Genomic DNA, 17,617 nt, shown 5'->3' on the forward strand with positions numbered 1-17,617 from the left:
TTCATTTTAAGATGGGGGAAACACCTGTGCATATTTGAAGTCAGAAAACCAGTATGTAGAAAATATCGAGGATGACTGAAAGGGATAAAGTTTCTGAAAAAAAAAAACCAATATGTGAAAGGATACACTTTATAAAGTAGGAGGAGAGAGCTCCAGAAATAAAAGGAAACAAAGAGAACAGGGAGAGAGAAACACAAAAGATGACATAATATGAGCACTAGAGCTTTTAGCCTTTTTCTTCTCCATAAAGTGATGCTCAGTGTTTGCCCAGTACAGCATGTTCACAGCAGCACGATCCACAACAGCTAAAAGGTGGAAATAATCCAGGTGTCCGTGCACTGGTGAAGAGATAAATAAGATGTGGTCTATACACACAATGAAGTATTAGCCTTAAGAAGTCACAAAATTCTGACAGATGCTATAATATGGATGAACCTTGAAAACATGCTAAGTGAAATAAGCCAGACACGAAAGGACAAATATTGGATGGCTCCTCTTATGTGAGGTCCCTAGAATAGTTGGACTCTGGGAGACAGAAAGGGGCGGTGGGGAGGAACTGCTTAAGGGGTACGGAGTCACAGTGTGGGGTGAGAAAAAGGTCTGGAGGTGGGTGGTTGCACAACAGTGCGAATGGGCTTAATGCCACTGATCTCTGTACTTTAAAATGGTTAAAAAGATAAGTTTTGTTATGTACATTACCACAATTTAGAAAGCAACGTATTTGCTGAAGTTAGGAAGGAGAGGGTAGAATTAGGGGCAGCAGTTCTGAAAGTGTGGTGGATTCAGGAGCTTAGACTCTGTCTTGTCCTCTTAAAAGCACACATACACAGAGAGCTGTGAGTTCAGTTTTATTTGGGGCTTACTGAGGACTGTGGTCCAGGAGACAGCCTCTCTGTAACTGAGGAACTGCTCTGAAGAGGTGTGGGGTGGGGGGCGGGTCAGTATATATGTGATTTTGGTGAGGGGCGTACGTGCAATCAAGTACACATCTTGGTAGAAGGTTGCTGCTGGTCACGAGGAGCAGATGTCTCTGTTAATGGATTTTAGGGCTTTTCTAGGTATGAGAAGATGCAAGAAATTGGGCTCATAAAATCTTCCTGAAAATACCTACCTATCTGAAGGCCTGTTCTGCCAGTTTTCCCAGAGCACAGAGGGCCTCATTCCTGGTCTTGGCCCAGAACTCCTCTCAGGAGGTGTGGAAGGTCAAGGGACTGCAATGGCCAGTGACCTCATCCTTGTAGAGGCAGATGGCAAGCGGCAGTTTTTAGTTGACAGCCTTTATCGTAATATTAAGATGTCATGTGCCATTGCCACTTTTACTCTTTGACAGTACTGGAGTTTCCAGAAGCCATGTGATATTGAAATAAATTGAATGGAGAATCAGATGTAAGAATGCACATCTTTTGTTTAAGCCGGTCCATAAAGAGATTTACAAAAGTATAAAGCAATGTCACTGTTCTTACCAAGTTTCTTTTTGTTTTGAGAAAGATACCAGGTTTTTTGGGGGAAGGAATTGCATTATTTATGTTAACATGTAATTGGCTTATTGTTATTTCTGACAAATTAATAGATAAGTATTTTAAATTTTCTGTTTTAACTTCTAGTATGGCAAATATTGATAGGTATAACTGGCATGAACAAAAAAGGTCTTCGAGGCAGTCAGTAATTTTTAAGAGTTTAAAAGGGCCCTGAGCAGAAAAAGTGTGAGAGCCACTGAACAAGGGAATCAACTTTAAAAAAGGATTGAGAACAGTAGGGCTAGTGGAATAGAGTTCTATAAATAAACTCTTGTGATAAGTTCTTTAATAAACAGAAAGTAACTAGGATTCCAGGATCTGCTCAGGACAGGAGACTTCACAGAACAGGTGAGCTTCGAGTTTGGACCTTGGCGGTTAACAAGGGGCGGGAGGTGCTCTTGTGGAGGATGCAGCCAGTGCAGAGCCACGGGCGCATGCGTGGTGTGTGCTGCAGGGGCCCCAGGAGTTCATAGCACAGGAGGTGTCACGGATCGGCTGTGTCTGTGACCAGAGTCTGAGGACACAGGCCACCGGTGAATGACTCGAGCTCAAGGCATGGCGACCCGGATCCAGGGGAAGCAGCTGGCTGCAGAGGAGCTGTCCAGCGGTGGGAAGCCGGGGAGCGGGCACGGGCTCTGAGGGCTGAGGACGCCCTGCACCCTCCACTCTGGTTGCCCACAGTCCAGTGGAAAGGGAGTCACGGCAGCCAGCAGGGAGCACGTGGAGCAGTATGGGTTTTTACCTTTTCTTCTTGTTTTTAAGCTTAGGGTAGCTTCCTTTTGATGGTGGTATGACCTCAATCATCCCTAGAGGTGGAAAGAGTTGAGAGTAACCAGGCAGGCCTAATGGTGAGGGTCTCCAGGCAGGAAATAGCAACGCAAAGGCTTAGAGGCCTGCCGCTCCAGGAATCCTAACTGAAAGGGCTTCTGGGTGGGGTTGCTGTTGAACAAGGCCCGGAAAGCAGAGGTGGGGCAGGGCCGGGGGTGGAGGGTGGAGGGAGGACTGGGGATGGAGTCCCATTTTCAGTGTGTGCTTGCGACAATCCTGGTGATGGAGGACATCGCCCAGAGTTAGGTTGTAGGTTAGAGAAGATGACTAAGATCAGACCTCTTCAGAATCAAGCAGTTGGTGTGATTAGAAGAAAAGGAATTAGTGAGAAGGTCAAACAAGTCGACTGGAGTGTAAGGGAGAGCGTGGTCAGTTCTGTCCAGCAGGGGGCACTGAGATGGGCACTGAGGGGGGTTGCTTTGGTTTGATATTAGGATAGACGTCGGCAGTGCTTTTCAGGAAATCAGGTGGTGTTTGCTGAACCGCATTCTGAGTGGTGCGCCATCCCCTGCTTGTGATGGGCAGTGTGGCTAATGGAGGGTCCAGTTGGGAGGCTTTGGGGACGGCCCAGGCCATGTGGAGGGTGTGCGTGGTCAGAGAGGAGCCAGATTTGAGGTCTCAGACCTGGAAGTTCAGAGGATGTTTTGTCATTCTGTTGACTTCCTGCAGTAAACTTCAGTTAATACTCTGTGATGCTTGTACATAAACTTTTAAATATTTGTTGATTTCAAGTATCTTGCTTTTGGATAGCAGTCACATATAAATTATGTTAGTCATTTGCAGTAAAACTCTAGATAGATTTTTAACCAAAAGCTAATTTATTAATAAAACCATTCATTTATATGCATATGCTTATTGTGTGTAGATGTGTTTATTTTCTTATAGTTGTCTTCTGTGTGCTTTGAGAATTCTTTTTTTCATTTAATGAGAAAGTCTTGCTAATCTGAGTGTGTGTGTGTGCCTAGCAGTAGAAGAAATTAATTGGGAGAAGGAATGTATTTTTCTCTCCACTTAAATATGTAATACTGCATTTGTCTCATGAGTCATATGATGTCATTCAGTGCTATAGGAAAAAGTAAAATAAGAAATGGTTTAAAAATAGCAATAACATCACACAAACACTTTAATACATCAGAAGCATTTTTTATTTTAGAAAAGTTTGATATATGTATTTCTGAGTGGTATTGGCAGGTCATAGCAAAGTCGAGCTCATTTAATATCACCATATTTAAATGCTAGGATGTCATTTCTCTCCAATCCTTCCATTGAAAAAAGGACAATGTCTACGTTTTTTTGTCACTAAAACCCTGTAGACTCTGGATGTACCTGTTATTGGTAACTTACCCCATATGTTTGCATAGAAATTTTAGAGGGTCTCAAGTGAACTATGAAATTTTATTATTTTCTTTAAAAATAAATACTTTATGGGCAGGGGAGGGGTAAATATACCTTATTCAGTGTAATAATAATTAGAAAGATACCTAGTTTGCTATCAGATGAGCCACTAGCCAGGAACCTCTGTTTACATGTTTTATGTGCCAGAATCCTGGAGCAGAAGTTGATACCCTTCACCGAGGGGCAGGTCTGAACAGTTTTGTGTATTTACAGTTACAATTCTGCTTTCTCATCTTTTTTTCCAGCCGCTATTTAGATAAGGCTTTTCATGTCTGGTCCAAGAAAGATAAGTTCTCCTCCACTTTTGTAAACAATGTGCTCTCCCACACTGGCAAGGAGCACTCTGCCCCGGCCTGGATGCTGCTCTCCAAGGTTGCTGGCTCGTCACCCACGCTGGACTACACCCAAATCATAAAGTCCTGGGAGAAAATAAGCAGGTTCGCATGCTTGTGATTTAGCTGCCACCAGACACGAGAGAGTCTTGGAAACAAAGCTCATGTCTTAAGGAAGTGGGCTCTTTCATAGCTGTTAATATACACAGATCTTTTCTTTAAATTCTGGCGTAAAAACAAACATGAAAAAAAGAATCACTTTTAGGCTTTGATTGTCCAAGTACATTAAGTGCCTTAATGCTCCCCAACTCGACTCCTAAACCATGTTACCCTACTTCCTCCAATACTGATGATCCAGAAGAAAAGTATTTTGTTGGCAGCAATTTTTACTTTGGTTCTATACTGATATTTCTTCTGCCCTTTCCACAGGCAGCAGGACCCCAATGCAGACACCTTAGGGCACATCCTCTGTGTTATCGGGCATATTGCAAAGCATCTTCCTCAGAGCACCCGGAACAAGGTGACAGGTGAGTGTCTACCGGAGAATCGTGAAAAGGCTTTGCCTCTCACTTTATATATTTTTAAGAGTTAAACTTCAAGGGAATTAACTCTCTTTTTAAGATGTTATCAGAAGTAAGCTGAATGGATTCTGGTGGTCACCAAAGTTGATCAGCCCAGCTGTTGATACTTTGCAAAGACTCTGTAGAGCATCTGCAGAGACGCCAGCGGAGGAGCAGGTACGCTACAGACTCTCCTGGGTGTGTCTGTCATTTGTCTGTACGTGGACATAAAGCTCTGCCTTGAAGCTGGGTGCGTGTTCTCCGCGGAGAACCTGGAAGGGTGGGTGGTCCCCAGCAGTTAGTTCTCCAAGGAAGCACCTACGTGACAAGCAGTTGACAGTCCCCAAGAAGATCTTGGCTGCTGAAGACACACAGCTCCTTTAGGAGGTCACCTCCTTGGTTCTGAGTACCAGTGTCTTCTAGGAAGCACACCTGGCGGACACCTGTTTCCAGGATCGAATCTACAAGGTTGTCTTAATCATCGAAACCTCGATGCTCACAATAGCCTGTTAGACCCTCCTCCCTCACTCCAGGGATGTGTAAGCGGTTTCCTCCTAGTCACGGCTTCCCTCCAGACCCGAAGATTCCTGATTAGCCATCATCCTGTCACCCTAGTATCTCTTGTCCCCAGAGTTCCCAGAGCCTCCTGCTGACATTCTCTGTGGATTCATCATCACAACTCCAAACCAGCGTTCTGTGTGACACAGAGGGTTACTTTGACTCCCCCAAAGCTATCCATTTAAGTATCTCTAACGATAAATTATCTTACTATCACGTATTCAGTTTTTATCATGAAATATACTCCTAGACAGTGCTAATCATAATGAAAAATTTTAGGACTGGGCGTTATTAATAATGATTTTAGAAGTCAAAAATTAAATAATTGCTGAAATATATTTAAATCTCCCAGAATAAAAACATTATTGCTTCGTCTGAGCTACTTGCCACCTTCCTAAGCTTCATTTTCTTGTATAAGTTCTTTTTAAAAAGTCCTTTCCTGATAAGTTAACCATTGTAGTAAGACAATATACTGTAACTTTTTTGCTTAGGACTTAAAGCAGGTTGAAATTTAGTTAATTAAAAATGCCCAGCTCTTTCTGTGTCTGGTGTTTTCCTGGCATAAACCTTTTGGCACTTTTTGGTGAAGAGGATACTTGCTTTATTTGATTTTCTCTTTATCTCTGATCCAAGAAAGTGTGTGGAAAACTTTTAAATAAGGAACATTACCTAAGTAGGGAGCATATTTGAATAGCAGAAAACAGGTAAAAACTAAACAAAAGATGATGAGGAGCAAACGCTGTAGGAAAGAATGGAGGTTCTGTGGCAGAATGTGAGGGCGCCGTCCCCCAAGTGTCTGCGGCATGTCGCTTGTTAGTGCGGAGCCAGGCCTGCACCACGGGCCCCGCTTCCTGGGCCAGTGTGGCTCCCCAGCACTGGCTGGAGAGGGTCTGCACTGGGGGGAGCCAGGGCTGTAAAGACTAACTGTCTGCCCACCACCGGCCACAGTCATTAGGACAGTAAGTTGTGTCGTTGTTAGTCTGTGGGGAAGGCTGAGTTGTCATCAAACATAGAAACTGAGACCCAGAAGGGAGAGGAACTCACTGCTGCGTTAGGAGAACAGCAGGGTGTTAGCTTTGCCAAGACCACCTCCCTTGTGGTGGACAGTGGACTAAGGCCCTGAGACTTCCCAGAATCTCAGGATACTTTACATCCAAGTGACCAGAAACGTACTTGTGCTTCTTTTATCTGTGAATGAATGTCCTGTATTTTACGGAGAAAAACAAGTTACCCAAAGAATAGACCATCAAGATGTAGCTCAACGGCAGCACGTGTGAGAGGCTTGGTCTTTGGGTATCGTTGCTCTCTGCAAGCTTGGTGTGAGCTCATAGCATTCTGAGGCAATCGTTGAAGAAGTGGGTGCAGGTGTGGACTGTGGGAGTAGAGATCGTGTCTGGAACAGATGCTCGTCGTGCTGTCTGTACACTCGATTCTAAGGCCACGTGCTGCCATTCTGTCTCAGTGACAGCCATTCAGAGAACGTGGATGAGACCAGATGGATGTATCCAAGGAGAGCAGTCAGCAGGGTGACAGAGCAGGCTGGCCGGGAGCACTGAGGGCCTGGCGTGTTTAGCTGGAGAAGGAAGTGTGGGGAGGCCGGCTGCCTGGCTTAATACACATGAATGAAGGACCCAAAGGACAGAGAAATGGATTTATTTGGCGTCACAGAGCACTGATTTCGACCAGTGGGTGGAAATTGCAAGGAGACAGATTTTGCCCAACTGAAGAAAAACTGTACTGAGGTCTGCCTAGACTGGACAGACTTGCCTCTGGACACGTCTCTCTGGTTAGTGGGAGTCACACTGGAAGTGTGACAGGAGCCCCTGCGTGGAGAGAGCCCAGGGCTGGCTGGCTGGCGGCTCGCCCAGACTCTGAGGTCTTCCTGTCACTAGCAGCCGGGTGCTGGGCCCAAAGGACTCAGCCAGGCTGGGACAGAGCACGTGCATTTCAGAAGCTCCAGGTTGTGCAGTCTCTTAACATCTTAAGTGCAGTCATTTTGTAAAACGTTAATAAAGACAATAGCTTTGACACATTTTAGGCCGAGTCACACTACAAATGTCTGGATCGTGATGATGGTTTGCCAGCAATTTGGCAAACTTAGAGTACCGTCTTGTGGTATTGCTGCTGGGCACTCCCTGGGGTGTGGTTCACACTGCCCCTTCCTAAGGCACCTGCCGCATAGTGTGGGAGACCTACACATTAACCTGTAATCCCAACGTCTTAGAATAATTCCTGAAACAGAACCGAGTGTCTGGTAACGTGGCGGTCCTGGGGCGGAGCCACTCGGCTCAGCCTGGGTTTGTAGGGTCGGCCTCCTGGGAAAAGTGGCTTCCAGGTTATAGGGTGTGACCGAGCTCCTCACTTGGCCCATAAGCGTGGTGAGATGTGTGGGCCGGAGGTGGGACCCCCTTGAGGTCACTTTAACTAATAAGAGATTTTGAAAACTTTAATAAATACATTTCAGGAGGGTAAAAACTTCTTTTTTATTCTATGTGTTTTTAAAATATACTCTTTATTACAGTAGTTAATTCACCATCTATATATGCCAGAAGAATTGCAATGTTTTTCTCTATTGGAGGAGCACTGCTATTACAGATCTCTTATAAATTAGGGCAGTAGATCTTCCTAAATAGACGTCTTTCCCTCTTATAGGGCAAATGTAACAATAGAAAGATAATACATAAATATATATGTTTGTAGTAAATATAGCATATTACAAAGAACATACATAAGTGTTCTTCGTGAATTCCACTTAGCCAGTTTGCATTGCCAGATTGCTAAAAGAGTAAAGATGCAAAAGCATGATGGCTGGGGTTTCCATGGCTTGCGGTTTATGCATTTGAAGGCCGTAGAGTTTCTTGTGAGCAAGTTGTGTGTCGCAGGCAGTCTGATGGATGCGCGGTGCCCTTCAGAGATGGCCTTTGACTTGCAGGGACTCCTGGTGCAGGCGTGCGGGGACGTGCTCTCTGCCTGTGTGCGCTGCCTCTCTGACATAGTTCTGAAGGAGGACGGGACCGGGAGGATGAGCGAAGACCTGGCGGTGAGTAGCTGCTGCTCTTAGCGTCCTCCTCTCCTGCTTGTGTCGGCTGGGCCTGTAGACAGCTGTGTGAGGTGCGTTTTCAGTACTCTTAGCAAGAAAAGGATTTTCCTAGCCTGGGGCTTACTCTTTCTTTTAGAATTTTTTATCGGTGACCTATTCATTTTTCTCTCCCATACTTATCATCTCGGGGGAGATGATGGTAAATCCTTCTCCCAGTTGGGTCGTGTGAGATTCCTGATCCAACAGGGAAAACACAGTGTGTGTTGTGAGCTCAGAAGTAATAAGGTGAGAAAAGAGTAAAGTGAGCATTCTCTTTGTTCTTTTGGCTTGGTGGTTTGATTTTTTTTTTTTAATTGTCTAATGTGTCTGGCAAGCTGTTTGAATATCAGACTATAGAGCAGCTCCCAGGTCATGTCTAAAACAAATGGAATATTTGAGAGCTGGAGAAGCTGCTGCCCTGGGAGTAGTGAGAGTGTGTGGCATGCACCCTGCTTTAGAAATGGTGCCGTGAAGAGGTGCCTTTGAGCCAGTGAACGTGGGGCCCGCTTTCTGGTTCAAGTAGCTGACTGTCAGCAAAACGTGGTGATTCTGATTCCAGCATCTGACACTGTCCCATAAGGACAAAAATGAGCTGCTTTTTGATGCCCTTCAGACTAGGCCATCATCTCGCCAAAACTGGTCATTTTCCTTGTCTGTTAATTAGTAGAGCACTTCCCTTCTGTGTTCAATTCCTGCTTTGGCCCCTCGCACTTGGACCTGGGGATTGATGGCCGTGTTTAGATTTGTTGGAGGAGGAGACCCTTTGTGCCAAGGCATTAATACGGACCCATTTCAGTAATAAAAATATCCTGATCACCGAGATCCCAGATGTTTTGGGTCAGAGGTCGCAATGTTTAGAGTGGTCCCGACCCAGGGTTTCTCTGGAGGGTCTTGCTCCGCTAATTTGTCTAGGATTCCCTACCCAATCTAAGAAAAACGCTTATTATGACCAGTGAGTTTTCCCCGCTAAGATTTTTTTTTCCTCTTAAATATGTCACCAAAATTAACCCTTTGGTCAAAATATATGGAGAAGTTTGCCCTATATATGTTGTTTATTTCACTCTTCTTTAAATATAATTCAAATGTGCCACTAATCCACTGAGATACAGTTCTTTTTAAACACACACATCCTTATTATTAGCTTTTTTACTCTTAAAAAGCCTTTATTCAACATTTTACTGTTTACTTAGCATCACCCTTGTATTTTTACGATTAAAAAAATAAGTATTAACTGTTCAGCTGAAGGTCCTTAATAAAGACACAGTAGTGGTGGCTTGAGGAAGCAAATTCTCACAAGTTTTGGTAGGAGTCCTACTAGTAAGCTAAGCAGGAGGACAGTCTGGAAATGAGTTTAAAATGTGCAACAGGCTATATGCCCTCTCACCCCGCACTTCCCCTCTGAGGAGGCAGAACACTGTCCCAGGACGCAAAGGTGTCCATCAGAGCTGATGCAAACAGGAAGGGATTATGTCAACATAAATGTATAGTAATAGTGCGGTCAACCTTGATGACATTCAGAGTTTTTAACATACTTATGTAGTCATTAAACATATTGATCATATATATTGACATGAAAGGATGCCTGATACTGAAATTCAGAATCACAAACTTCAATCTAGTGTGACTGGCAAGTGTGAGAAAAGCAAACAGGAAGCCCTGTGACTATAAAAATACTTTGAAAAGAAAGTCATACAGAAAAACAAGGATGGTGTCTGTGGGTGGCAGGATTGTAAGTCAGCTGTTCCGTGTCCCCACTTACCCGGAAGCACCGAGGTACACTGTGTTGTCATAGCACCCCTTTGACTTGCAGGAGTATCTAGATACAGATGATAAACCTATACAGTCACCCTAGTTGAAGCAGTGACTGGATTTTTACAATGGCTGTGTGTTGTTGCAGGGGAAAAAACCAGCCATTTAATTTGGGGGACAGAAAAAGTACTCCACTGACATGGCCTTAACCTAGCTAGTGTTCATTTTTCTTTTGACTTATTCTTACTGCAAAACCAATTCTCTTTGCAGGTGAAGTACATTTTTACCTTAGGAGACGTAGCCCAGCTTTGTCCAGCCAGAGTGGACAAGAGAGCCTTCCTGCTGATGCAGTCCATCCTGGCTGCTTCTGCCAGCGCAGAGCATTGTAAGGCCCTTGGCGTGCCTTCTGCGCCTGCTGCCTCGGGGCTGGGTTTGCCTTGTAGCAGTGCAGCAAGACCTCTCCTCCCTTCTCTTCCCTCCTGTAGTGACCATGTCGGACCCAGGTGACAGTGAGGCCACATCCTCCCAGCCCATCTCCCAGTTCCAGGGCTCTGTCATGCCCTCTGTGATCAGAGCACATGCCGTCATCACCTTGGGTGAGTAAGGAGGCACGGGGCAGCCTCTCCACATGTGCTTTGTGATTTATAAGCTTGTAAGCTCGGGAGGTAACTGTAGGAGCGCCCAGCTCTGCAGGACACTCCCTGTTTAATTTATTACCATCAAACCTGTGATTTTTTAATACTCATAATGTAGCACCATGAAGTCTGTTCTTCAAGAGCTGTATGCCAGGCACTGCACTGAGTTCTGGGAATGAAGAAATAAGTTTGCAGTTCACATCATAAAGAGATGGTTTATCTTAGAGGAAAGCATAGGCAGAACACTCTATGACATAAATCACTGTAAGATTCTTTTTGACCCACCTTCTAGAGGAATGGAAATAAAAACAAAAATAAACAAATGGGACCTAATGAAACTTCAGAGCTTTTGCACAGCAAAGGAAACCATAAACAAGCTGAAAAGACAGCCCTCAGAATGGGAGAAAATATTTGCAAATGAAGCAACCGACAAAGGATTAATCTCCAAACTTTACAAGCAGCTCATGCAGCTCAATATCAAACAAACAAAATCCAAAAATGGGCAGAAGACCTAAGTAGACATTTCTCCAAAGAAGATATACAGATTGCCAACAAACACATGAAAGGATGCTCAACACCACTAATCATGAGAGAAATGCAAAACTACCATGAGGTATCACCTCACACCAGTCAGAATGGCTATCATCAAAAAATCTACAAACAATAAATGCTGAAGAGGGTGTGGAGAAAAGGGAACCCTCTTGCACTGTTGGTGGGAATGTAAATTGATAGAGCCACTATGGAGAACAGTATGGAGGTTCCTTAAAAATCTAAAAATAGAACTACCATACAACACAGCAATCCCACTACTGGGCAATATACCCTGAGAAAACCATAATTCAAAAAGACACATGCGGGCTTCCCTGGTGGTGCAGTGGTTGAGAGTCCGCCTGCCGATGCAGGGGACACGGGTTCGTGCCCCGGTCTGGGAAGATCCCACATGCCGCAGAGCAGCTGGGCCCGTGAGCCATGGCCCCTGGGCCTGCATGTCCGGAGCCTGTGCTCTGCAACCGGAGAGGCCACAACAGTGAGAGGCCTGTGTACTGCAAAAGAAAAAAAAAAACAAAAAACACATGCACCCCAATGTTCATTGCAGCTCTATTTACAATAGCCAGGACATGGAAGCAACTTAAGTGTCCATCGACAGATGAATGGATAAAGAAGATGTGGCACATATATACAATGGAATATTACTCAGCCATAAACAGAAACGAAACTGAGTTATTTGTAGTGAGGTGGATGGACCTAGCGTCTGTCAAAGTCAGAAAGAGAAAAACAAATAGCATATGCTAACACATATATATGGAATCTAAAAAAAAAAAAAGAAATGGTTCTGAAGAATCTAGGAGCAGGACAGGGATAAAGACACAGGCATAGAGAATGGACCTGAGGACACGGGGAGGGGGAAGGGGAAGCTGGGATGAAGTGAGAGAGTGGCATGGACGTATATGCACTACCAAATGTAAAATAGCTAGCTAGTGGGAAGCAGCCGCATAGCACAGGGAGATCAGCTTGGTGCTTTGTGGTGACCTAGAGAGTTGGGATAGGGAGGGTGGGAGGGAAACGCAAGAGGGAGGGGATGTGGGGATATATGTATACGTATAGCTGATTCACATTGTTATAAAGCAGAAACTAACACACTGACACACAAAAAGAGACAGTTTATTTGATACTTTCCATGACCTCACACTGTTGTTTATCTTAAGAAGACCGACTTCTGTCAGTATTCGCAAAAAAAAATTTGAATTTTCTTTGTGATTGTGTATACTCAACGTGAGTTACGAATTTTTGGTAATAATGGTTATTTTTCAGAAATCTCAGAAGTGTAAATAAGAGCAAAATGTTCCCCGGGCCAGAAAAAAAACACAAAACTCAACAACAGCCTTCCTTCTTCTAACTATGAACAAGAAGTGAAATAAATGACACGATTATCTATTCACCTAGCTCAGATTTCAAGTTCATTATTAAACTTTTCAGCTTCTATCAATTCTGTGTATAATCAAAAGTAAAAAGTATCAGCGGTTACATTTTATTTGTCATTTTCCAGGTAAGTGGATAACTCCAAAATTCAGATGTTGACTTTAAAAGGAGGTGAAGGAACATCTCAGAGTGTCTGCCTTGTGAAACCCGGGGGTATATGGTGCTTCTTAATATTTAGTATGGGTCTGTCTGCCTTAGATTTTTTGTTTGTGATTGTTGATGTGATGTTTTCACTTTGATTAAATAAAATCCATAGCAGGATACAGCTGGAGAAAATGTGAGGCAGAGAATGAGAATAGAGTCAGGGTGTCTTTCTTTCTCGGTGGCAGGGAAGCTGTGCTTGCAGCACGAGGATCTTGCAAAGAAGAGCATCCCGGCCCTGGTGCGGGAGCTGGAGGTGTGCGGGGATGTGGCCGTCCGCAACAACGTCGTCATCGTCCTGTGCGACCTCTGCGTCCGGTACACGGTCATGGTGGACAAGTACATCCCCAACATCTCTGTGTGTCTGAAGGACTCGGACCCCTTCATCCGCAAGCAGACCCTCTTCTTGCTCACTAACCTCCTGCAGGTGCGCATGAGGGCTCGCCGGTCCAGCTGCTCCTGTCTGGGGGTCTGAGCAGTGTAGGCGTCGGGCTGCACCGTAGTAGAGGCACAGGTATTTGCTCACGTGCAGTTTCACATACCACTCTTCTGACGTTCTGGACAGACGTTTAAACAGATTGATACTTCCTAATACTCCTTCTGAGTGTTTGTTCAGAGATCCCGTTGTGCAGGGTGAAGTTTGTTTTCACAAGTAAACAGCACATAGAGAAAAGCACGTATAGACGAGTAGGTCTGGTTCCGATTCTGTGAACGGTCGGTGTTCCCAGACGGACGTTCATCGTTTGTACAACGAGGACCCTTGTGCTTGCCCGGGTGACCTTGCAGACATGCTCGCAGAGCCTGCAGAGACATGTCTGCGTGGACAGAGCTCGAGAGCGCGTGTGTAGCCTGATGTGAGGGGAAAATGCTATTTGACCTTTAAGTGAGTTGTGTGTCTGTTCTGATGCGTCCATGCCCTCACTGTCTCGTGCGGGGTGTAGCCGCCTCCCCGCCTGCAGGGGCGCTGAGTCACGGTCGGGCTCTCCTGCCCACACTCTCCCATGTGTGCGCCCACGGCCCCAGGGACAGAGGGCTGTGTGCTCAGGCCCCTGTAAGCGTGAGCCTTTGTTCTCTCGAGCAGGAGGACTTCGTGAAGTGGAAGGGCTCCCTGTTCTTCCGGTTCGTCAGCACGCTGGTGGACCCGCACCCAGACATCGCCAGGTGAGTCTTTTTCCTCACGCCAGCCAGCCGAGTGATTGGCCTAGTTTCTGGAAAAGATCTCTTTTTCTTTAAAATTGGTTTAGAGTTGCGTTATTTAGGATTTAGTGAGCCTTTGGCAGTTGCCAGAAAATTAGCCGAATTTTAAAATGCTGAGCTGTGTAACAAAGCTTTAGTTTTCACGTAAGTTTAAAAACAAAAAACAAAGAAGCCCTTGTCCAGATTGACCATCGAATAATCCCAGCACTGACCACATTTGCTGACACTTTGTTCTTCCAAACGGAGGAGTGAAGAGCAGTGTGAGCCTCTGTTGTGGTCAGCTGTCAGAGCAGAAGCCAGTAACTGTTGACTTCTAGGCCAGTACAGTAAGAGTTCAGACTTTCTTCTAAGTGCAGAAACTGTAAGTAAGAAATTCTAGGGATTAACACAGAATTGCAGTGTGAAATCATATAGTTTACAAGACTCCTTGGAAATGGGTGTTTCCCAAGAATTGGAAGGCAGGGGGACTGCCTTGCCACTGTTAATTCTTCCCCTTCTATAATTAAAGATTTATTTTCAAGGGGTTTAGAAATGATCTCACAGAATTTGCTAACCTTGATTATATTACATGAGTAATTCTTTTTAAAGCAAATCTGCAGTTGGAAAATAGAATGTTGAATGCATGGCAGAAGCTACCACAGTTGGGAAGAGGTCTTTACAGATTCATTAACTATAAATAGCATATAGTAATGGGTCCCTCTGGTTCTAAATATGGTCACCAGTGGTTTATTCTAGTCCCATGGAAGGATTTCTGTTCGGTTTCCTTTGGGTATGTTTTTCCAAGGAGAAACATTTTACATAGTAAACTGGTAGAAGGTTAACATCCTAATTAGCACGTCTAGAGTCAGAGAGGAAAAAGCTAAGGCTGCTATGCTTTCTCTTTCTGTGTATAATTGGGAAAGAGATGGGGCAGCTATGCCGTGCCCTCTCACCTTCCCCCTCTGCCCCAGGCTGGCCCTGCAGCCCGTGTGCCACGTGCGGCCCAGGAGCAGGCAGAAGCACCAGTGCTGGGGGGCTTTGGGAGGACACACCCGGGAGGGGAGGGTGGGTGTTTAACCTGCATGTTGGTGTCTTCCCCTTGCGTCAGCTCCTCCACGTGTATGTTACAGCCTTGTTCGCTCCGTAGACCACATGCAGGGCCTGTTCCACAGGTGATGAGAGCATGAGTCAGAAGGAAACTAGGACAGGCAGACATCTCCACTGTAGTGAGAAAACCAGTACTTCTGGTAACATTTTCTCCGTCCCCCTTAAATCTTTCCATTTTATCCCTGCGATCTGGATTTGTTTGAACCATGGTAAAAATGTGGAGCATGATTTGAAAAGGTTTGAAAAACTAAATCTGTCCTCTATTTTTAGGCCGAAGGTCAGGCCTATCTGCTTACTTTAAACACCTTAATTTTTCCAGATGTATCTGCTAAGACAGCTCCTCCCAAGAGACTATAGGGGCAGAGCCCTGTGAATTTATTTTTGGTCCATGTGGTGGATTTCCTGGCAATTCTGGCATGAACAAAATTGCATGATGTTTTTTAAAATTAATTTTTATTGGAGTATAGTTGATTTACAATGTTGTGTTAGTTTCTGCTGTACAGCAAAGCAAATCAGTTATACGTATACGTATATCCACTCTTTTTTAGATTCTTTTCCCCTGTAGGTCATTAGAGAGTATTGAGTCGAGTTCCTGTGCTATACAGATCCTTAATAGTTATCTATTTTATATATAGTAGTATGTGTATGTCAAGCCCAAGCTCCCAGTTTACCCCTCCCCTCGTTTTCCCCCTTGGTAACCGTAAGTTTGTTTTCTACATCTGTGACTCTTTTGGTTTTGTAAATAAATTCATTTGTACCATTTTTTTTTGGTTCCACCTGTAAGTGATATCATGATATTTGTCTTTGTCTGGCTTACTTCAGTCAGTATGACAATCTCTAGGTCCATCCATGTTGCTGCAAATAGCGTTATTTCATTCTTTTTCATGGCTGAGTAATATTCCATTGTATATACGTACCACATCTTCGTCCATTGCTCTGTCCATGGACATTTAGGTTGCTTCCATGTCTTGGCTATTGTGACTAGTGCTACAGTGAACATTGGGGTGCATTATCTTTTCGAATTATGGTTTTCTTGCACAACATTTTTAATTGGTCCTGTAAACCCCCAATATGAGGGCTACAAAATTGTATGACCTGTTTCCTCGTCTGTCCACTAGGTGGTGCCCGTGTAGCACAGCAGTCTGGGTGATGGCCAGGTGGCTGGTGGGCTGTTTCAGGGGAGCTGGGCAGATGCTCTGGGCATGCAAGAAGGCAGGGACCGGAGGGGTTTAAGGCAAGACGGTGACTACAGTGACGGGCCATGGAGATAGAGAAGGAAGTAAGGCAGAGATGGCTTGGTTTGGGAGAAAAAGGAGGAATTGAGGATCCAGAGGGCTCCCTGCAGGACACGTGAGGGGATGAGGGAGTCAGAAAGCTTCATGGGTCGGCAGGTGAGGGTGGGTTGTCCGACCTCAGAAGTGGGGGCTCCGATGTTGTGACACACAGTCCTGGTGGGGGGCAGTCCCTGAGTCGATGAAGCCGGGGGACCAGGAGACTGTGTGGATACTGAAAGGGCTCTGAGAGATTGTCCCAGGCCTTCTGGGCTGTTAGAACAAGTCCCACAGACTGGGCAGCCGATCAGCAGCAGGAACTGCCCCTCTGCATTTGGAGGTGGCGAGCGTGAGGTGAGGCGCTTCCAGAGAGCACACCTCTCACCCTGTCCTCACAGCACCACGTCTTCACGTGGCAGAAGGGAAGGAGGGACTCGGTCTGCATCTATAAGACGCTCACCCCATCGGTGAGAGCTCTGCCCTCGTGACCCAGTCACCTCCCAAAGGCCCTTTTCCTAATACCACCCCCTCGGGGGCTTGGTTTCCAACATAGGAATTCGGGGGGATACAAACTGGGATTCAGACCATAGCAGCGATGTTGGGGTTTGGAATGGAGAAAACCAGGAAGTACTTACCAAGTGGTCAAAACAGGCGCGTGGCAGGAGCGTCCAGAAGAAAGGCTGAGCCTCATGTGAGCCTGGTGGAGGATGTGGTTTCTCACCAGCAGCCTGCCCAGGGCTTCAAGCCCACACCAAGGCTTGAACCCGTGTCCCCTGCATTGGCACGTGGATTCTTAACCACTGTGCCACCAGGGAAGTCCCTAAACTGTGGAATTTATTTGCACAGTTGTTTAAGCTGGTTATTCACCAGGGTGCTTGCCCATCAGTCACCACCTGTACATGTTCTTGACCTAAAGTGAGTAGATGAGCATTTGACATCAAATGGAAGCCTAAAGCAGCCCGTCTTCTCGCAGAAGCATCACTGGATTCTGTCTGGTTGTACGTATTCATAGGAATGACTTCCAAGTCTGGCAGCTGCGAAAACCCTTGAAGGGTTAACTGTCATCGGATACCTCAGGGGTGAAGTCAGGTTGTTTCTTGGGGATGTTTTTGCTTGTTTAGTGGTTTTCTCCATTCGTGGTCACTGCTGGTTTAGCAGAGTGACCCTGTCAGGAAAGCCCCTCCTCTGACCCTGTGGCCTCCGCCTCCAGCCTGCTTTCAGAGGCTGAGCAGGTTTGTGTGGAGTGGACTGAGGGCGCTTAACGGCGCTCAGGCCTCCTCCCCAGGGAA

General features: G+C 45.4%; 1 protein-coding gene across 2 annotated transcripts in view; it reads left to right on the forward strand.

Annotated features, from left to right (window-relative positions):
* NCAPD3 (non-SMC condensin II complex subunit D3) overlaps window positions 1-17,617 on the forward strand; it is a 57,624-nt gene that overhangs the window by 28,628 nt on the left and 11,379 nt on the right. For both annotated transcript variants that reach the window (XM_032640377.1, XM_032640378.1), the window contains exons 17-24: window positions 3,986-4,177; window positions 4,502-4,599; window positions 4,694-4,809; window positions 8,123-8,230; window positions 10,289-10,403; window positions 10,504-10,614; window positions 12,963-13,201; window positions 13,856-13,935. In XM_032640377.1, coding sequence (XP_032496268.1) covers window positions 3,986-4,177; window positions 4,502-4,599; window positions 4,694-4,809; window positions 8,123-8,230; window positions 10,289-10,403; window positions 10,504-10,614; window positions 12,963-13,201; window positions 13,856-13,935 — 1,059 coding nt within the window. The remainder of the gene's footprint in view (window positions 1-3,985; window positions 4,178-4,501; window positions 4,600-4,693; window positions 4,810-8,122; window positions 8,231-10,288; window positions 10,404-10,503; window positions 10,615-12,962; window positions 13,202-13,855; window positions 13,936-17,617) is intronic.

The sequence above is a fragment of the Phocoena sinus genome, chromosome 8, assembly GCF_008692025.1.
Source record: "Phocoena sinus isolate mPhoSin1 chromosome 8, mPhoSin1.pri, whole genome shotgun sequence".
Taxonomy (NCBI): Eukaryota; Metazoa; Chordata; class Mammalia; order Artiodactyla; family Phocoenidae; genus Phocoena; species Phocoena sinus.